This window comes from Cyrtonyx montezumae, unplaced genomic scaffold (assembly GCF_038088225.1).
Source record: "Cyrtonyx montezumae isolate F1298 unplaced genomic scaffold, pur_monq_1.0 scaffold_6, whole genome shotgun sequence".
In the NCBI taxonomy this organism is placed as follows: domain Eukaryota; kingdom Metazoa; phylum Chordata; class Aves; order Galliformes; family Odontophoridae; genus Cyrtonyx; species Cyrtonyx montezumae.
This window is the reverse complement of record NW_027072067.1, coordinates 9,187,802-9,210,867: the sequence shown is the minus strand read 5'-3', so window position 1 is coordinate 9,210,867 and position 23,066 is coordinate 9,187,802. Positions and strand designations below refer to the sequence as shown.

Below are 23,066 nucleotides of genomic sequence, written 5' to 3'. Positions count from 1 at the left end.
GGATTGAACGCTTCAGGAATCTTTCCTTAGAATGCCTCACATGATAAGGGTAACATAAAAGATTTCAGAGGGATATACATAGTATATATATATGTTTATGAAATGTTTATTTCTCAAGCACGGACTTGCCAGTAAGGCAGTTGTATGACACATCAGTTAAGTAATTACTAGGTGGCTGAAAGTTCACTGCATATGTTCTTATATACTACATATAAGATAATGAATTGCTTGTGATTATGAATCAGTGCTCCTCTACCCGTGTTTGGAATAGTATGTTATAGTGTACATGTACACTACAGTATATGGTATAGAATACAGCCATCTGTCACTAACCAGGAGTAAATAATATATTTAGAAACTTAACAGTTTCTGTGAAAATACTGTCCTTTCCTAGAAGATGTAAGTTATCTAAAAGGGAATATGGTTGAAGGGCAAATTTTACCTGTGTGAACAAAGGGCATCAAAAGCTCCTTTTACTCCAGACATAATTTAGTTTGTTACGGTTTTGTTGTTGTTGTTTTTGTTTGTTTGTTTTAATCTAATTGAAAAATAGACGATGCTCTTTATTGTACTTGGAAGAAAATATTTTTCTAACGCTTGCTTGTTTTTTTCCTAGGTTGTATATGTAACAGCCACATTCCCCTATATCATGCTGATGATTCTTCTGATTCGAGGGGTAACGTTGCCAGGTGCCTCCGAAGGGATAAAATTCTATTTGTATCCTGACATTTCCCGACTGTCTGACCCACAGGTAGGATCACAGTCCATGTACTTACATTCTTCCTTGACCGGGGAAAAACTGCAAGAGTTTCTTAATGTTAAAATCTGAGTGCTGATGATTCCTGGGTAGATGGTGCAATGCTGGAGATTCAAAGCTGTGGATAGAGATTAAAGCTATCACTGCTTACATTTGTTGGATTGTATTATTCTTTTAGTAGAAAATTACCTTGGCTGATAAATCAGAATTTTCAGATGTACTCAGTTGCTGCTGTTCACTCTGCCACTAAGAGGCAAGAGTATTTTTATTGGTCTAATCAGGAAAAAAATTAACTATTAATTAGCCATTTGTGGGTTTGTACCTTCCTGTGCTCATTCCAAAGCTAAATCTCATTCAAGAGTAATATAGAAATTAGTCATTCAGGTGATTATTGCTTTTGAAGAAGTCTTTATGTACAACGAAGAGATAAAGGACCAATTAGACAGTCAAAGCATTTTTTTCAGATATTTTCAAAGTGCAGATGAATAAGAAAATACTGACTTAAGTTGTACTAATCCATCATTTAAAAATAATAACGTAATTAATGACATTTCATTTCATATCAAAGAGGGAAATGATATAAGGTCTATAATAACTAACCATGTTGCAAACAGCATTTTGCTTATCTGGTTTGGTGATGGAAAACACATTACACAGTGTTACTCCCAAACTGTTACAGTGCTAAATGGATCCTGATCTTAAGATTAAAAGAAAAAAAAAGAAGCAGCAAGTTTTGGGAGTATTTGAATTAATTTTTGAAATACATATAGCTACTGAAAATATATCATTAAAAGCAGTGATTTGTTTTTTCCCTCGAAGATTAACCAAATAGAAAGCATTGAGGGGAAAAAAAAGACAGGATATTTCTGATGAAAAATCTTGTTGTCACTTTTGGGCTCAATAGCATTTCTACTGTTTTGTGTCAGCATAGATGAGAGGTAAAAGAAGAGCTGTGGAAATGGAGTTAGGAACTCAGTGATGTGCTGTGATCTAGCCTTAACATACTTCCAATCATGTGTTTGCAATATGTAGCAGATCAAACCATGAGTAAGCCAGGCAATGTCAGATGAACCCTGTACGTCTTAACTCATAGCAAGAATGTGAAATGTCTGTAATACGCTTATCTGAGAATGTGGATGGCATGCACTTATTAGATTGAGCTTTAACTAGTGTTTCTCTTTGTCATTTGGTTCTGACAACTAAAGTTACCCAGTCTTAGCAAAAAGTGACGAGTACTCCTTTCTTTTACGTGTTTTTCCACCTGTTATGTCTGTCAACCTAATGTGAGCAGGAGGTAGTCCTGCTGCTTAGGTTTTGCTTCCTTCATTTGACCACTGGCATGCAATAGGCCTTTTAACAGGATTTTGCCCTGTATGTGGATTTTTCACATGCAACTGGCACCCTTGCTTCTGTTTGTCATTGAAGGAGGGCATGCGAGCTTAAACAACATTATTGTCAGGTTACAAGGGGGTTTTATATGCCTATTTACTATACTGTTTCCATTTGTAAAGAAGTACATTGTTGCCATGACAATTTCCAAAGCACATAGTATTACCCCAAGGAGTCTGAGAAGTAGGAAGTGCTCAAGCCACACGTGCGTCTGTTGGTCTGGCACATACAACTCAGCTGATATTAGATTGTCTTTTAGATGGCTTAATGTTTTGATCTAACAAACCAATATGTTTTTATGTTTTTAATTTTTAATAACCCCTCTATTTTAATGTGATTTTATCTAACAAATTTTCAGACCTAGCAGACTTTAGCACTTAAAGGTTCACCTCCTTTTTGTGGGAGAGAAGATGGAATAGGATGAACTCCATTATTCAAAATAGACATTATTAGCAATAATGTAGACTGTTTGATTGTAGCACAAGTTGTGAAATAGTTGTAGAGCATTATTTTTGTATTGAAAGTGTATTTCATTGAAGTTGAATTTTATTTTGGAGAAACAGATCAGATGGCAGAATTTTTGTAGAAAGATTTCTGGGTTATGGGTCGTGTCCTCTAGTCACTTCTCAAGATAACAAGGAGGCTTGGCATCCCAATTGCAAAACTAGAACTTGGCACTGCTCAGTTTACTTCAAAAAAAAAAAAAGTAAAATGGAATTGGTTTGGCTTCATTGCGGCTTTCAATAATAATATATGCACATTTTTAATTTTCTTGAAAAGCAGAACATGTTTTCTTTGCTTAAAAAAAAAATCTCAAAACATTCCATGAGCTACTTCTGAATAATTTTTAATAAGTTTTTGTCAAGAAGACAGCTGAACTAATCTTAATTATTAGTGTTTTCAGTGTTCATCTTCAATCCCTGTTTGTTTGGGTTTACTACACACTATCAAAGCATAATGCATGTGTACTAGCAGACATTGTTTTACCTCTTTGCTTAGAGGACTGTTCAAATGATGTTCCAAGATGACTGTCTGTGCTAGGAGAGCAGTATTTGAACCACAGTGCCAGCTGCTTACTGTGGACTGAATTTCTCTTCAAGACTTGCTTTGGTCTGAAGTTCTTGAATCTTTTGTTTTCATGTAATTTGCATTCCATGGTTTGTTATAACTTTCTAAGCAGCTATTCATCTGTCTTTTCAGTTGCTCTTAGAGAACACACCATTCGAAAGCTATTTCATTTTTATGTCTTCAGCACACTGGGCCCTCATGGTCTAAAAGTCCCATGTTCTGACCTGAGTATCTGTAGAGCTCACACTGATCACTTTTCATGATAATAGTGGGGTAACACATTCAAGCTTCAGCGATGCTTTATATCATCAGGACTAAGCTCTCTGTAGCCTCCATGTTCAAATTGGCCTGAAATGTATACCTTTACCAGTATGGAAGGTACAGCTGCTGTTTATAGCTTAAAGATGGGGTCCTTTCTGAGTTTTAACTCACACAAAAGAAGTATTCTGAAAAGTTAACAGGATTGTTATGCTTCTTATGTGCACATCTTACTCAGAATATGGTTCTAGTTACCTCTCAATGGATTTAAGTCACTTAATATGTAGTTGTGCTTGTGAGTGATATTCACTGCTCCTTTCTGCAGAAAAACTTTGATTCTCTATAAAGAGCTTTTCCTGGTATTTGTACATTGGAGAGATTTACAGTTCTTTGTTAGGGACTAGCAGACAAAACAATTTGCTGGATCAGAGTCTAAAATTATGGTAAATTTAGTCCCTGTTGTAGCACTGGATCCTTGAAGTGTGGAAGTGTGAATAAAGCCTCCTTGTTTACCGTGTGCTTGTATGCTGCATCTGGCTGTGTTACTAGTTTTTTATTTAAAACATTTCCAAACAAAGCAAAAATGAAACAAAAAACAAACAAAACCAACCGAACAGAACTATTACTTCAATGGAAATATTAATTACAGCGTCTGTATGGTTGAGCATGTAAACATATTTAGAACTACAGTCTTCTCTGAATAGTTGGTGCCTACAGAAATCTTGAAGAAATTTTACGAACCTAGGTTTTGGGGCTGAATTGCACAGAATGCAGCCCCATGAGAAAGGAATGACAGTTGAACTTTATCTGTGAAACAATCTCCCATGGCCTTAAATATGAAGTACGGATTACCTAAAAAGCACAGGAAAATGTGAGCCATTGCAGTTTGAACTGTTTTTAAATTTATCTGAACTTTCATCTGCAGTGATGAAGTGTGAATGTTGCAATAAAATTTCTGATGCCAGAAACATTTCTACAATCTACATCTAGTAGCTCAGCTATTTGAGTTCAGCTGTTAGGTAGCCATGACTTTAGGGTGTTTCCAGGTGTTTTCTCTGGATACTTCTGCTAGCTCCTCTGCTTTCTCTCTCCATCTTCGCTGGAAGACAGAGCCAAGTGAGGGAAAAAAAAGTGACAAAAAGGGTGTTTGCAGAAAGGACCTCTAGTTATTCAGATGTGATGCTGTTGCAGTCATGCTGAAATTTATCATGAAAAAAAGATCAAGTTCACTCAGCATTCTGCATAGACTCTTGCTAATACAGGCCAGAATGCAATTGATTTTTTTTTTTTATTTTAAGGGCACACTGCTAATTCATGTCTAATTTGTTGTTCTACAGGAGCATCAGGTCCTTTTCAGTTCTCAAATCTGTTTGTGTACAGTCCATGTTATGTAGGATAATTCACTCCCAGATGGTCTTTTTTTTGTATTAATGAGGTTTGTCTTCCATTTTTCTAGCTTTTTTGATATCTGGATCCCAGCCCTACCTTACAGACTGTAGGTCAGTCTCCACAGTTTACAAGTAGTGTCATCCAACAACTTGTTGAGCGAGCCCTCTATCCTTTCAACCAAATCACCAAAAGAGAATGTATTAGCTCCACAAGTGATTGCTCAGAGACATCAGTGTCCCATCTCCGGAGGTGCTCAAGGAAAGACTGGAAGGGGATTTGGGCAGCTGATCTAATAGATGTGTCCCTGCCTGTGACTTAGGCTGTTCACATGTTCTTTGTGAGGGGAAAAAAAAAGTACCAAATTGGATATGAATTGCAGAGAAAACATGTATTTTTCAGTAGAAATGCTCTTAGAATGAAAGCAAATTAAAACATTATTTTTGCCTGAAAATTGTACTTTTCTTTAAAGTCTCCTTGATTTTTCTTGTTAGTATGAATTTTAATTTCTAGTTATTACCTTTTCTGCATGAATTTGCAATCATTATTATTTTTTAAATATTTTAATTCATCACAGCTGTTAACAATTCCTACCTGTTTAGTCTACACATGGTATGCAAGTGTGCATGAGCAATTTGGGAATACCAGTATAGAGGCAGTATTTCATTCAAACCTATTCCATTTAAACTGGGAAAAATATTTAGAAATTCATTTTTCCTTAACTTCTGATTTCCACACACATTTCTCTATGATGAGAGCATCAGTAGTAACAGCATTCTGATTCTTTACCAAGGATTCTCTATTTACCAGAAATACAAATTCCTCCTGGCTCTCTTTCTAGTTCATGCAGCCTTGGAGGCAACGATCACAATCGCATCGCCATCTTGAGGCCAAACGAAGCCTATGTTTTTGAATGCACAAAACTCATTGCTTTAAAAGCAGAATCAACTGTTATATCGAATCAGAAATCTTAAGGCTTTCTTTTTATTTCACGAACTTTTCGAAGAAATTTTAGTTTCGTTTTTGTGCAGTTCCAGGCTCAGCAAAACAAGTAAACCATATGGATTCCTGAGCAGTGTGTTTTATAAGTGCGTTGTATCTGTCTATGCATACTAATCCTTAGAAATGGAACAAAATCAGTATGTTGGCAATGAAATGTCTCATTTCTGATAAGTTTTTTGATACTTCTGTTTGTTTGTAATGTGACAAGTGAGAAACCTGTATTCTAACGGGGGACTTACTGAACAGAGTGCATTCCATACAGCATGATCAACCTAGTTTTTAAGTATGGTATATAGAAAAATAGGTTCAGCAGCAGATCACCTGCCTGAAATCTTACCAACCTTTCAGTACCACTCAGACTAGTAATACCTTCAGTAATTTACTGCATTTTTTGCTGTTTCAAGTATTCATGCAGACATTTAGTTCAAGGAATTAGCTCGGAAAAAAGAAATAAACTGTAGTGATGAAAAGAAGAGTAAGTCAGTTCCCATCACACCCAAGCAGCTCTGTTAAAAGCTCTGTAATCTTTTTCCCCTGCAATATTTTCCCCTATTCTGTATATTGTTTACATCAGTAGGTATTCACTTTTTCAACCAGGCAGTTATGATGCACACAGCTGCGAGCTGTTGTAAATGTAAAAAAGAGGAGTGGAATGGCAGAAGGCTGTGCAAGGGCCATAGGTATGAAAATGCTTGGCTGAATTTCCTGTGTAAATAACTCCAACTCTAATCTGTATTTTTGAATGAGCAATCTTGTTTATTTGGTATAGAATCTATATTTCAAACTGTTCCCTTTCTAAAAGAAAAAGAAAGTACTGCTGCAGTTGTGAGGCTCTCTTGTTCCTTTTAAGTAATAATGTCCTGCACCAGCTTTCTAAATTGAAACTTGAAGAAAAAAAAAAAGATTCTTCTCAGCAAAACTCTGGTGATTGCGCTATTATAAAAAAAATTGAGGTTTTAAATGTAAGGTACATAGGCTGGTGCAACATTTTAAAAACATTTTTCCCTGCTGTGAGCTTATAATCTGTGTAATGAGAAACTTTCATTTTACTATGTCCTTTGTCTTTTGCACTACGAATTCTTTATGTGGTTTTAAAGAGCAGCAAAACCAGTAAATTTTTGCTGAACAGACAGGGATGTTTAACAGAGCCATAAATCACTCCTGGGAGCCTGTTCACAGTTGCTCCAAAGAGCAACTGAAGGTAAGCCTGAGAGCACAATGAATTGGCCCTGCTTGAAAGGATTATTTACTGCTGTCTTGTGTTGAATCTGCACTGCAGTGATTGAGCATATACATTTCAAGATGCATGGGGAGAATGCAGTCAGGGTCTTCTTTGATAAAATACAAATAAACAAAAAAACATCTGCAGTGCATAGAATAGCCTGATATTTGTTCACACACAAGTTGCTACATTGTGCAGTTGCATCTCAGTTTGCTGTGGGAAAGGCACAATGTAAATTGCATGCATAACTGCTGGACTGTTAGTTGATAAGGCTGATGTAGCATTATGCCTCGATATACAGCCCTGGATTTTCAACAGCTTAACGCTGCGAGATGTATGTAGCAATTTTTTATGTACCAAATGTGATTTCAGAAGTCCAACTATTGCCTTGGAGAATATTGTCTTATTTCAAGCACTGTGCAAATAGTTTTTCTCCTCCCCCCCCCCCCCCGAAGGTCTTCTATTTCTTGCTATTCCTACATAAGCAACAGCAAGCGGAGCAGGCAACAGATTTTGGCAGTTAGAAGAGACTTGTTGAAAGAATGGGGCTGTTTTGTAATTTCCCTGGGGCTTTTAGGCCACGTGGAATCTCTCCCAGTTATCCCTACAGCCCCCTAGCAACGATGGCATTGGAGAGGAATCACCCAAGTTTCAGGGAGACTAACTGCACTTTACTGTCAGACTTTATGGTCAGTGGGACGTGCCACTGGAGGGAGACAGGGTCCATGTATTAGCGCACTGTGCTGGCAGAACGGAGAAATTTTCAGTGTTTACAGTGGTGATACCTAAAAAGAACTAGATAAACACAAAGAGCCATTTTATGTGAAAATTGATATACATTCTCAGGAACACTTAAAAGAGCCATTAATGCTGTCAGTGAGTCCAGACTGTTGGCAGCTCAAGACATCAAGTTTCCCAGCAAGAGAAGCTTTGTTGATAAAGTTTAATTTGTTACAGATTAAATTAAAATTTGGTACAAAAATACTAAATGAAAAACGATTCTGATTCTATGATTTCATGATAAGATAGTAATAAAGGAATTATAATAAGGCATCTCATACTTAGAGAAGGATAATCAGTAAGGGAAGCAAATAAAGATTCCACACTGTCTCCAAGACAGCTGTCTCTAAGACAGGGCACAAATGGGTACATGGGTCATTGTAAAGATATGCACTGGAAATATACAAGTATTTTTTAAAATTACAGCAGGATTCTTGGCTAATCCTTGAGGAGATATTCCAGAGCAGTGAGAGGAGGAGAAAAAGACTAGTACACTCATGGAATGATTTACAGCAAGAAGGAAATGTGTTATTTACTGTCCGAATGAGAAGTGCTCTTAAACATTAATCTTTTGAGATCTGTACAACGTGCACTTTCTCATCTTCCAGACATTTCTGAGATTATCTCCATTTTAAAGTAAAAATACAAGTTAAACTGTCAATACAAACAAGTAGAGGGAAGACTGGACAAATCTCTGCATGCTTAGAAGAAGTGTGTGCCCTGCACAAATGCACTGCAGGGGTTGACTGTGAGGTTGGAAGGGTCCTGTAGCTGAGACTACATGGAGCTACAGTTCACTAGAGAGCCTAGAGGAGATTGGTACTGGAGTTCTCCACAGGTATTCTCTGAATTAATGGAAATACGTACCAAATGAGATGGCGGGCAGAAAGAAACAAATAGCAAAGGCCTCTAGGCTCTCCAGTTTTCTGTACATGATGATTGAGGACTGCTCTGAGCTGTGGGGCCTTCTGTGGCAAGGCTACATATTTGTCTCACAACTGAATGTGCCTTGCTGCTGTTCTTCACTCTTCCTGTGGTGCTGTCTTACAGTTGGGCATACATGTGTGATTAAGTTGCAAGGGCAGTGTGGGAAAGGAAAAAAATGACAAAGGAGATGGAGGTGGGAGGTGACTTATGTCAGTTGCTGGCATATTGCCTTAGTGTATATGGGAAAAATGAGCTGCCTCTGCCATCGAGAATGTCAGGTAGTTCATAGCAAGCATCCAGACACAGGAGAGCAATTAGAAAGATGAAGATATGTGTGCATTTGCAGCTGTTACTTTCTGATGCACTCTACTTTAAATGTCTATGCAAAATTATTTCTTTGTGCATAAAGCACGTTCACTCTTTATTAGTATCGTTTTTCATTCAGGCCACTCAAGCTGTATTGATTGTCAACTCCTTAGCATTGCCTAACTGCTTCTTCCCTGTGCATTCTAAACTGTTTATACATACATACAAAAAAAAGCTTTTAATATATGTATATAATATGAAATATATGTTATGCTTATGTCTTTAAAATTGCCATGAGGATAAATGACAAGATGGGATGGTCAGCATGATTTGTTAACTTCATTATGTTGTGATACGTTTCATAACATGGAGGGACTGCTCAAGTTCTTTTCTCTGAAAGAAGTATTTAAGAGGTATACTTATTCCTCTGTTGATCTTAATTTTCAAAACTTTTTGTTTGTTTGTTTCATTTAGTGATCTTTACAGGAATTCCTAATATTTTTAAATACATCTTCTTGAATTGTGTTTGTAGATTTCCATATGTTACCATATTTTCCCATATGGTTGTTTATAAATAGTTACTTTAAACACAGACTCAATTGAATTGCACGTTCTGTGGCCATTTGCACCAAAATCCTGGCTGCAAAGATACGTATTTTTTTTTTTCTGCCAGAATAAGGGAGGCAATAATCTGTTTTGTTCCAGTGCCAGCCAAATGCTATTAATTCAGTTTAGGACTGTAAATAAGGATAGGAAGGGAAGCAGTTGCCTGTCATGAAGAGAGGCAATAAAATACATTGTGTATATTTGTTACAGACTTGGCAGGAAATCATCAGATGTTGATGCACTTTGGGATACAAGTTCACCGCTCTTTCATTTGTTTATTTGCAACCCACGTGAACCTTTCAGAGAACATTTGAATCAAGGAAGTGCAGCTGAATTTGTAAATAATCAGAGGCAGAACCTGGCTTTTGGTAATTTTGCACTTCTGTGTTTGTGTATTGATAACTTGTTGGAGCAAATCACAAAACATTTTGCACATCACCAGTGATTTTCATTTAAATAGGTGTTTTCCTTTAATCTTTTCATTGTTACTACGTTTTTGAAACAAAATCTTGCTTAGGAATTAAATGTGAAATGTTCTATTTAAAAATAGGGAAGTAATACTTTGTTTCCTAAAAAAAACTTTCAATTTTTGACCACATGATTACTATTTGATGCAGTTTATAAATAGTGTAAATTAAATATTCTTTCTTCTGCAGAACTAAATGCTTTCTGAAGTGATGTCAACACTTTCAGTAGCTCTCCTGGCTTTAAAGAACTGCAGGAACCAAATACTAACCCTAAGCTGGAGATTTTAATTCTAGTGATTTATTTTAATCTTGAGCTTCACTGTAAGTTTCTGCCAGCTCTGTGGTATAAGTGAAAGGCTTTCCATTGCCCAGCTCTCTTGAAAAAGGACTAGGCTTGCAACAAAATTTTGGTGAAATTTTAGTGGCAATCAGGAACCATACACCCAGTCTTCCAGTTGGGTATGGTTCCTGCCACTCCAGTCACAGCTCATGATTTTAAAATAGTCTAAATCTCTCTATGTAAAATAATAAAACAAGGTGGTTACTATGAGGATTGTTCATGAAAATGTGCAGTGAGGACAGGCATTTTGCCAGCCTAGAGGTCTGAACAAACTTGTTTATCCATCCATGAAGGTGAGCTGAACATAGGTGGAAAATGAATGCAGCAGTTAACTCACTGCCTTTGCCTGAAAAAACTATGGTTTGGACGCTAGTCTTCAGAGAGTTGCTGTCTTATGGAGGAAAGCAAGGCATGTCAAGCATGACTAGGGATTACAGGCTAAAATGTTTTGTTCTGTACCTTGGTCTTCACTACAAAGTACATACACAGTGGCCCAGACTCACCCTGTTTAACCTTAGATATAAAACTGATGTATAAGGTTCTTTGTTTGCAGATAGTTGCCTCTTTCATCAGTGTCATACATGTGCAAATAGAAGTGGTGTGGATTATCAAAATATAGAGTCAAAGATGCAAGTCTGAGTTAGTAGCATGAGGAAAAGATGAATAAATAAACAAAAGAATTGGGCTTTTTTTTTCATTCCATACTAATGTATTCAGCACTGTAGATCAGCAGTAGCAAACAGAGGCAAGCTGCTCTTCAGAAGGAAGAGAAACATATAAGCGATACTGAGGAACAAGCACAGCATCAAAGACTTCTAGGGCTTAGAATGACCTGTGCATCACTCCATGCTTCTGGCTGGATATGAGGAAAATGTTCTCTGAACATTTCTGATAAGGGTTTAAAAATAAATTTAGGATATCAGCAGTATAATGTTTGTTTTCAAAATTAAATTCTCCAAGGCAAATCTGTCACAGGGAAGTGATGACAAGCATCTGTCTGAAGGCCTGAAACTAATTTTCTTTATTTATTTCCTCACCACTTAGAGGATTTTCAAAAATAAATCTTAGGAACTGATTTTGTAACTATTGAACCTTTTATGGAGCTCAATGTTATTAGTAGGACTTATAGCTCCTAGTGATCCAAGACTCTTTAAACTGTCAGGTGGCATCTCAGTGACTTCTTGTAACTGAGAATAATTTCAGAAGACACAAAATGCCTTTTGTAGTTGTTAATCCTTGATATCTGAGGTAGAGGAATAACATAGTCAATCAGGACTTGCTAGAGATCTCAGAGATTCTTGGCACATGAATCTCAGTGTGCCAATTTTTGTTTGTTTTGTCAGGATATGAACTGATTTCTGCTACTATTCATCAGTAATAACCTCTAAGATGCTCGCTCAGATGGTACATACCAAGTTAACAATTCACATTGTTGTAGTGTCACCCTGCCAGCTGCAGTTGCAACTATGCTCTTCATCCACAGAATCAGATTTCTCCTAGTCATCAGAACAAGTCAGAAGATGGTCAGTTTGCCCCTCTCCACCAGACCAAATTTCTTGGGAATCTTGTGCACACAACCTTGGTAGCAGCACTTCTCTATTGCAGATGCTATGTGACTTCCCATCTCCATCTGGCCATTAGGATTAGAGACTTCTTATGTGCATACAAGTTAAAAGCTCAGTAAAGCTCAGTATTCCGTAACAGTTCACAGCTGGGCAACACTGCTGCAGAGTTGATTTTCTGAAGGATCAGCCATGAGGTAATTTTAATAGATTCTTACTTTCCTTACTAGAATTGCTGTTCTATTTTGACTGAGAAAGATGAGTAATATATAGTCTTTCATTTTAACTCATATTAGTTTGCTTTACACTGTGGACATGATTCCATTCAACCTTAATTGTTACTTATAGAAATGAAAAGTCAGTAGATGTCTTTGTGATTCCTTGGACTGTCGTGAAGACAGTTCTGTGTGTACTTGGCTGGGTCCAATTATCTGTCTTCCACATTCACACTGAAAGGAGATATTTTTCTCCAACTGTTTGATTGTGATAGTACAACTGATGGAAAGCGGGGTACCAAATGTCAAAATTGTACCAAAGGCAAGAGGTGAGATGCTCAGTTTCCCTGAGAAGTCCTGGGCGGAACAAGACTGTTTAAAATCTGTGGGTTACCAGTGACTTGCAGAAAAAAGGCTGAGAAAGCTCTGGCAGCAGTGCTGGCCAGAAGGTGGGATGAGACAGGTGATGGGACTCCCAGACTTCCTGCACTAATGCTGGAAAGAGAATGGCACCTTAAGAGAGTGTTTCCATTGTGTTCTTCTCAAGTCATTTTAACGCATGAGGCTATGTAGCCTTTTGACATAGCTTAGTTGACTGGAGTAAAATTGATCTGTGTTTGCTGCAGTGCTTCCCTGAGCTTCAGGTTTTGACAGTACTTAAGGGCACTGAGCTACTTTTGCACTGATTGAATACTTGAGTTACACATTCATATCCAAATATCTATTTATGTTCATATAATATATACACAAGTAGCTGAGGTGATAAAATAGTTACGTTAGGCTGTCTTTCTAGTACTTTGAATCTTCAGTTTTATTGGCATAAGTCATATTAAACAGAAAATGACAGTTCTGATATGAAAAGAGGATTTAAGATGTTTTATGAATGTGGCTAATGTTGTAGATTAACTGTATCATTTCTTAGTTTTCTGGGACAACTTTTGCTGAGTTAGGATGAATTTATCCACATCCACAGCTTTGTTGAAGGCTGTGACTAAAACATTATTAAGTTGTTGTAAAATTACACACTTTTGTTATTTCGGATTACTGACCTATATTATCAGTGTCAGGGTTTACAGGCTTATATTGCACAAGACATCACTTCTCTGGGATTGCCATTTTAAAAAGACTATTAACTAAAAATTATATATTTATTATTTGTTCTGCCTCGACATTCAGATTTTATTACACTTGTGAAGGGCAGTATTTAGGTTATGATGTGGGCAGTGTGAAATCAGTGCTGTTTTCAGTTAAACATTTATTTGCGTAACAGTAATAGGCAATTATTATATAACATTAACAGTAATAGGCAAACTGTTACTTGGCAACTTCGATTAGTTTATTTTTTATTAATTGTTTTTTTTTTTTACTGGGACTTTCTAGAGACATTCCTGTTTTTGTTTTTTTTATTATTTTATTTTTATTTTTTAAGTGTTTCCCCCTTTCCATTTAGTTGTTATGCTATATATATATATTTTTTTTTTCAAATAAAAAAGCTATAACAGATATATTGAGTGAATACAAGGTAAAAGCAGGACCACAGTTTTGGTGGATACTGTAGACAATTAATTGCTTGTTGTAGCTTTTCAGGTAACTGTATTACATTCATGATGCTCCTTAGACAATTGGTCTGCTTATTGAATGACAGTGATAAATCTACAAGGCAATATATAGGAAACAGACATTCTGTTGTCTGCCTTTTTGTTGTCTTTATTTTTTTCCTTGATGAACATGGTTAGACCTGAAATTAAAGCATAGCCCTCCTGTTTCTGCAGCCAAGGCACCATTCCCTGTTTGAATGGCAGTCAGCCAGTGACTCAGGAGGTCCTACTGGAACCCTGCCTTGGATTTGGTAGAAGTCTGTCAAAACAGAGATGCAGTGCATTTAGCATGACATAAAAGAGAGTACTATTTAATTGAATGAATAATTAAGTGGTGGCACAAAATGCTAGTGAACGTGGAGGCCAAAAGTATAAATTCATTCAATTCATTATGAGTAGGTCAATTGTGAACTGCTAAACGTGAATTCACCTTCAGCTTGTGGTTCCAGCACGTTTCCACTGTAGAATTTCTATCCAGCATTTTGGTGCTGATGTGTCTGTCCTACAGGTGCAGCCACCTGTACCCCTGGTACAGAACACAGTGGTGTCTATGCCAGCTATTCACAGTGTGCTTATGGGACTAGAAAATGACACATCAGTGACTACATAATGGCCATAAACATAATGGCCCCTATTTGGGTACCTGCAATATTAGGTGGGAGGGAGCAGAGAAAGGAATGTTGGTGGAATGGAGAGCAAATGCTACATGATATTTTCATCTGCAGAACAGCAGGTGTTAAAAGAAGTATATGAAGCAAACTTACAGAATTTTAATGAGAGCTCATACTAAGCATGCTGGTTAGCAGCAGAAAAGGCTATATATTATTTGCTTGAAAGTATGTAAGATGATATGCAAAGATCTTATAGATCAGTATGCAGTCTCCAGCAGTGGAGGATTCCTAAAAGAATATGCTGTATTTGTCCCTTGAAGTTATTGGACATCTGAGTATTATCAACTCATGCAATTTCCTGTGGCTTTTTATGTTTAGAAATCTCAGAGGATTTCAGTTTCTTACAGAATTAACCATCTTCCCTACTGCCCATGAAAACTTAGCATTCATAACCAGAATTCTATTAGAAATCAGTTCCATAGGTTTGCTTATTGTACGAAGAAGGGCAGCTTCCTCTCCTTCCTTCCTCTCTTCCATCCTTAATATTCCTACAAACTCATCTGATGAACAAAAATTTCTTGCAGTGATGGTAGAAGTGAACTTCTATGGAATTATCTGTACCACAAAATAAAAACCTGTATTTTGCTTTGTGCTTCATCTTTATCTTAACCCTTTCCAATTATATTGTAACTTTCTGTGGGTAGACTACAGGGAGAACTGTATGCAGTATTCAAGAGGTGGGCAAATGATGGATTTATACAGGGGCATAATCCTATTATCTATCTACCTTAGTGTACTTTGTATTTCTTCCTTAATAATGACTATCACTCATTTTGCTTCTTGAAAGGTTCTGAGCATTCTTGAAACTAGTAACATAACTCCAATGAATTGCTTCCAAATAACAATTATCAGCTAAGAGTCCATATGTCAAATTTGAACAGCTTTTCTCACTGCTATTACTTTAGATGTAATTGAATTTAATCTGCATTTTATTTTCATAAAATTCATCTTCACAGTTGGCTGTCATTCCTGCTAGTCACAGTAACTTTACTTCTTTTCTGACTATCACGTTTGTTAGTTTTACTTAGTGTAGTGTCATAGTTACTTGTGAAAAAAACTAAACAGCAGAGGCACATGTCATTGTAGACTGGTGGCCTTCCTCTACTGCCCAACCCCCCCCCCCATAAATAAATAAATTATTCCTTTACTCCTATTAGATATTTTCAATCTATTTCTCTCTCTCTCTCTCTCTTTTTTTTTTTTTTTCCAAGAAGGACTTTCATAAATCAGATATGCTTGGTTTCCTAAGCTTTTGGTGACAGTATTTTCCAAAATCATTTTGCAAATCAAAATAATTTTACATTGCCTTCATCTGCATGGCTGCTGACTACTTCCAAACGTTTTAGGAACAATAAACTCTCTGGACTGGAGTTCATATTTTATGCATCTTATGCATTGCCAGCATCTTCTGTCACGTTTCCACCACCAAATATAGAAGGAACAGATGTGGAAATCGATTAATTTTGCCCTGGTCATGCTGTAGAAATTTGATTGGTTTCTTAGTTTTTGAATTGCAGTTGCCGCTGGCACAATTCCAGCAGCTGGGCTAGAATCCAGTGGTGAAGTGCCCATCCATGGCACTATGCCAGGGTAGTTGAGAAGGGAAAATATGTTCTTTACCTCTGGGCAAGACTGCACTGCAGACTTGAGTTTAATTTGCTTTTGGACTTTATGCTTTTGGCAGTGGCTGGAGAAAGGCAATACTGTGGTTTAGAAAGCCATGCTTTTATGACTGCTGCTCCCTGCTTTCCACAAAAAGTCAGTAGAGACCGATCGTTTTCTTACAATCACTCACTAACTGCAGTCTGAGAAAAGAGGTTCCAGGAGTAAAAACCATAGCCATAAAAAGATTACTGAGAGACTCATTGCCATCTTACCCAGTGCCAATTGGAAGAAGATGGTAATGTCATTTAATCTGAGAAAGTTTGAATCAAGCATTTAGTGCATTGATTCCTTCAAACAGCCTCTAGGGCAGGTGCTGTTACTATTGACATGACAAAAACAAGCAAATGAGGAAATTATACAAAAATGAGAGCACATTTTCAAAGGGAGCCATTTCCACTCTATACAGTGATACACTAAACTTGGATAAGCTTTTCTGAGACAAATTTTTGCTTGCTGATTTCTATAATACATTTACTCCTGCTTCAAACTCCAGTCTTTAGTAACGGTGTTAAAATTGCTGTTTCTAATATAAGTATTCTTAAGATGATTCGTTAAAAATTCTTATGATTTAACATGCATTGTGAGATACCTAAAGATCACAAGTGAAAGAAGCAGTTGGTCTAGAAGTCAACAGCTTTATCTTTCTGGTACACTGGACAATTTTCAATGACTGAAAGCTGTCAATGTAAGCAGACTTCATCACAGAAGAATGGTATAGGCCACTGCTGATCCAAACCCTGTATGTGTAGTATGCAGCTGCAGAAAATAGATCTTAGTGAGGAGATGATGCTCTAGTGTTGGGATTGAATGAGATTTTTGCCTCATATCAATGCTTATTGGGGAAAAAAGTTGTTTACCAGATTTCCAAATTTAAGCTACAACCAACCAAAGGGATTTCAATTTCATTTAAGTTTCATTTAAATTAGACAGAAAATAACTGTTTCAGCTACTCAGTTACATTTTTTCTCCAGAAATCACGTTCTTCATAGAAATATAAATGTTTTCAACCAAGTAATATCTCCTGCGTGTTTATGTGGAGTTTACACTGTCAGTCATTTTATGCATTAAAGTAATGGAAAACTTGTATATATTTTAAGGGAAAATTCTGTATTGTGAGATGATCCAATTCTTACTTGTATTCTAGGCAGTTGTAAGTATTGGTTGTAAGTGATAATATTCAAGCCTTACAATAGAAATAGTTTAGAGAAACTCTTGGCCTTGTAACTATCACTGTGGATGGGATTTTTCCCTTGGGCAATATTGAAAAAGTCACATGAAAGCTGTTTTGTGAGATTTTGTGTATTCGCATGGAAGAAATCAAACGTGACATGGGGTAGGTTGATGTTACTTAAAGTGAATTCTTCAACAAGTAGCTACCTGTTATTTCTTTTATATTTCTGAATTTCTTGGATGATCAAGACAGGATAACTAATACCAACTGAAATACTGATTGGAGGAGGCACCTCCAAAGAATTGTGCTTTAATGCCTTTTCCTTACTCTTTGTGATATAACCTTTGTAGCATTTTTGATGACTGGATCCATGAGCATGGTAACCTGAAAAGCTTTCACGATTGTAATAGACTCCTACACCACTTGCAGGCAAAACTGCATTTAGGCACTGCTGATTCTATGTGAAGTTGGGAATGTAAAATTGTGCCACCCAAGAGGTTATAACATGCTCATGTCTCCATTGGCACTTTTGTAGTAGCCTGGGAATTCTTCTGAGCCTCCAGGTCTCCACAGTGTCCTTCTGTAAAATGAAGTCCTGTGGAGTACTGAGTATCCTGGAATTCATAGCTCTCTTAAGGCCTGAGATGACAATTAGAAAGGGAGACAATATAAAGATCACAGATTGGAGTAAACAAGCATCTCAGCATTAAGTAAATCTGAGCCTTGTACCTTCCAGACATTAGTGAAGGAGGAGATTGTTCTTTCAACAAACTGATTCCCTGTATTCCAGTTTCATAAGAACGTTACAGCTGGTAGCTGTTACTTAGTGAGGTTTCTGTAATGATGTTACATTTGGGAGCAAAGTTGTGTAGATGCATGGGGTACATGAGGTGTGCAGCTAGTGGTTCTCAGTGACTGGTCAAGGAGACAATTGCTAAGAAACAAGTAACATAGTAATGTAAAATCTTTGCAATCTGTTTAGCTGCTTAAATTCTTCCCTGGTTGCAGTTTATCTTAAATGAGCTACTGGTTTGTATATTTGATTCTACCCTCATGAGAGCATGACTATGGGATGAAGATTTAAAGCCTCTGGTCTCATTCTTATTTCCCATTCTATTGTGCTGAGTGAGGTAATTTCGAGGCTGTTAAAATCAAAACCATAATCAGAATGTATTGTGGGCTCAGAAGATTGAAATCAGAGTTAGGGAATCAGACACATAGCCTTGTACCTGAAGTCTGTGCATTCATTTGTTCAATGTCCTGCAACAACCACACATGCATGCCTGCTTTCTAAAATGAGCATTCAGGCTCCTACTTATCGCAGGTAGCACTGCAGAGAAGAGGGATTTTGAATATTATTATTTTCTTTTTTAATGGACGTACACTCTAACATATATGAGTACACTCATCATTATAGAAACAGAAGTACAACAGTACTTTGTGGTTGCTTATTTTGGAATCGTGCCAAAGCAATTAAGATATCTCCTAAGATTTGGGTTAATGAGTTCAGGAAAGTAAACCAGTCTAGTAACAAACGTTTTTTCAGTAGTGAAAAGCAGTCAAAGCAAGTGAAAGAGTTCTTCCTTCAAGTCCCAGAAGGAACCTCACTATGCCTTGCTCCAGCACCTGACTTTCAACATTGGCTGGCAGCACAGAAACATACTACTAGTGTGGCTCCGTATTGAGGAAGGTCCTGTTCCATTTTAACAGGGTGGTACTTGGCTAACAATCATGTTGGGCAAATTAGCATTTAAATGTGTAAAGTAATCTGAGCTATAGTGTTGGTCTCCAAAGGCAGCAGTGAATAAACAAAACTTCATGTATTTAGGTCTTCTTCCCCTTCAGCTCACCATTCTCATAATGAATTTGCTGTATTCATTCCCTCTGTAAGTAACATTAGCAGAAAGTAGGAGAGAGACTGCCTAGCAACCCAGAGAGATCCCAAAGAGAGGTGGAAAGGAAGTGTTTTTCATGTAATTATTCACTTTTACAAAAGCTGTTGTCAGGTAGACACTAGAAACATAGCTGTTTTATTATTCTCCTAACCTACTTTTAATCTTTTGAGAATCACTACCATTAAAGAGAGGGAAAAAAAGAGCTTAATTCAGCCATTTTCTGCCTGGCCGTTCAAGTTGTGTTTTCTTGCTCTAATGAAGGCTGTGCTTTCAGAAGCTGTGTTGTTTAAAGACGCCTGGATAGTAAACTTTAGAAAGTCCAGCATCCAACTTTTTTTTTTCCTGCTTCTCCAGAATGCGCAATTCATATTTTTGTCTTGCTTTAGTTTACCATTTAATGATATTTCACATTTAACTGAAAAACAGCCAAGATTTTTTTATTATTTCTTTTCCCATCCTTTTTTTCCCAAAGAAGTCATTTGGGGATAGGGGCCAGGGGCTAAATACCTCATTTATTTTAGGTAACACAGTTGGTGCCAGTTGTGCTTTTTTTGCTTTAATTTTCTGAACACGACAACACTAGCTTTCTCCTCAGCCACCATTTCTTTGGGTTGACAGGCTGCATGGAGATAACTGATGCCATCTGGGTATGCCTGGAGGAATTGTTTCACTTCTAAAACATTGTGTTGAATTTATTTTATATCACTTACTGTCTAAGTATTTGAAGTAGCCTGGACATCAGAACCTTTTCAGTGAATAGTCTTTGATTTACAGCTTAGCTATTGAAAGTTTTCTTTTAAAGGAGTAGATGTAATGGAAAATATGTATATTGAAATTATGATGAAATACAGTTGAAGGTATATTGAGTGTTTCTTGTTTGCTGAGGCCATGACATCCTGAATGGTATATGGTGAAGGTTAATCTTTCTCAGAAAGTCCTCTGAATTCTAGGTATAGGCTCATAGCATGAGCACATTTTTATGTTGGAAAGCTTGGCTTTCAGTTTCAGCTCCTGCTCAGTCAGACATGTTAGTAACTGAGAGCAGCCTTTATAAGATGAAATGATAGAAATGAAAAATTCATATTGAAATGAAGTGATAAGATGAAGCAGGGCCTTGGACTTTTGCAGTCATTAGAAACTGCACTTTTACGTTTTGTTGAGCATATAGCTTAAGATCTCCTACAGTGTTTTGTGTGGATTTTTTGAGGTTTGAAATTATTAGCCTTATCTTAACCTGCTGTAGCAGTACTTGGACCTGTAGTTGTCATCACCAAAGACAGTTCCTTAATCCTCTGTGTAATGCAGGAGGCAGATTAAGAGGAAATGAAAGAAACCTGGCAGGTTCTGTGAAAAGAGTGTGATTCTCCAAAATGTTCTCTTAGTACTCATCATTATACAGGTAATTAATTCCCTTGTATCTGACAGGGGTACTCTTTAAATGTAGGTGCTACTTCTAGATTAGGGTTTAACATTGGTATAGTTTCTTACAGCCCTGTCATCCTTAAATATACAGTACATCAAACATCCAGATGGCCTCACTGGCTCTTTGACAGCTCAGATGTAGGCCACCAATCACAGGCTCACAGGCCACATGCTTTAGAAGCCAACCTAAAAATGCTACATGAATCTGACATGAATTTTTGACATTTTTCACATATTCTCCATATATTGTATGGGACACTGGCACATGAACATTAAACCTTTCAAGGTGTGTGGACTTAAATTCTGACAATGCTTCTAGTTCAGTCTGTTTTGCAATGAGCTGCTATACTCGGGCCTTGTTACTGCTTTTAACTTAAACTTTTATTTATCATTTCCTGACCGCACAGGATTTATTTGTAAAATCTTTATTTGAAACCAAAGGAAAGCTGCTCTTTAAAATACAAATACTGCTGAGATTCATCAAAAGTAATGAATAACTTAAATTAAAAGAGAACTATGAAGTGATTGCTCATTCTCTGATAACAAAATGGGAAGTAAATGACTATAGACATTTGGAACATCATGTTTTGGAGAGAGAATGCAGCATTTTACTCTCCTGTGAGATCTCCTACATTCTCAAATGGAGTGCTTTGTTATGGAATTGTCATTGAACACTCTGTAGTTAAGAATTCTTTGAGTTCTGCAGCTGAAGTGAGCGTTCAGTCTCACTGTTAAGAATGAAAAATATGCATATTTATGAAATTAATTACCTTGATTTTTAAAAAAATAAGCAACTTAAGAATGTGTACAAATACTAGCAGCCATTACGTGTCTTTCATTTCTAATAGAGCTGTTAACTGTACACTACAGGGGAAGTCATGGAGAGGAAGATAAGCAGTGTTCATGTTCTATTTAACACAAGAGTACTCATCATGCTTGATCATCGCTCCAGTTATACGTGGATAAGTCGCAGTTCTTTTAGATCAGCCGTTACTTTGAAAACTACCCAAAAAGTGCCTCCTGAGAGTGGAAGTATTATGGTGATTTTGTACCACTGAGAAATCTATGAAATGTAACTTTAAAGGTGGCAAAAGAGGAAATATGTGTGTTTTTTCCTAAGATACACAAACCTCTCAAACTGTAACAGTCACCTAAAGGCTATGTAGAAGCTCAGAGTAGTATCAAGAACCCAGAGCTACTCCCTCAGCATCCTTATTGATTCTGTGCATTCAGAGTAGTAACACTGAGAAAATCATGATAGCTCTCTTGACAGGACAGGCACAGCTCTTCAATTAGAGCATTGTAGTGACACTGACAATATTTTCCTGTTTGGTAAAGAGTTGGTAGCCTAATGCTATATTTTTATACATACCTGCTGCCACTCTGTGTGTAATTGTGATACGTTGTAGATACTGCCTGATCTTTTGAGTTTTTCTATTTTTTAATGTGAATTACATTGTTTCTTTTGGACTACATACAGTTTTTCCTACTTAGCATCACAGTGATGATAGCACTAGTTTTACACAGTGGTTTTTCCCTTTCTTTAAGCAAGTCTGAAAAATTAAACCACAAACTGGTGTTTATTGCAAGACTTTCCCAGCCAGGCCTTCAGACGAGGCACACAGGGACAGAGACAAAGGTGGCAAGGCTGACCAGGCCCTATCTTCATCAAGGCTCAGGCACTGAGGGATGAGATGCCTAGCTGTGGATTCATATGGAGAACCTGTGATGGACATAGTTTCTGACTATCACATTTTAACTAACCCCTCCATTTCTGTCTGCTCAGATTGTCCTCAGAATGCCTATTAGGTTTCTTACATTTTTGCTGTAGACTAGCATGCAAATGAAGAGCTACGCACAACAAGATAGAATAGGGAAATTTCTCAGATATATTCCTAGCTGTGGTGCAAAATTATGCTTTTCAGGAGACCACATACCATTTTTAAAACTACATACCTTTTAGGAGGATCAGACTGAAAATAATCACTTGATTTTTCCCATGTTCCCCAGATATTTAAACCTTTGAATACATTCAGCTGTTTGTAGTGATGGTTTGTAGATGTGCTGGTTAAGGTCGGCTTATCCCGGGACCATGTTTCCTGCAGTCATGGGAGGATTCCATAATAGCTTTGTGGTACTGTTTGCTTTGCTTTGAGAGCAGGAAAGCATTTCAGGAATGAACTATGACCTTAAGTGATAAACAGTGTTTTCCTGATGATTTGATACATGGAAATGGCAAGGAGTAGGGTTGCAAGGGCTCCCTTCTAAGAGCAGGTGGGGCTGTTGCACACATGAAATTTGATCTCTGAGGTTTTCTTCTTCCAGTATAGGAAACATGACAGAATATTTGTGAAAGCGT

At 37.1% G+C, this 23,066-nt stretch overlaps 1 protein-coding gene across 1 annotated transcript in view; it reads left to right on the top strand.

Moving 5' to 3' along the window:
* SLC6A11 (solute carrier family 6 member 11) overlaps positions 1 to 23,066 on the top strand; it is a 73,443-nt gene that overhangs the window by 33,560 nt on the left and 16,817 nt on the right. The window contains exon 7 of the mRNA XM_065749647.1: positions 617 to 751. Coding sequence (XP_065605719.1) covers positions 617 to 751 — 135 coding nt within the window. The remainder of the gene's footprint in view (positions 1 to 616; positions 752 to 23,066) is intronic.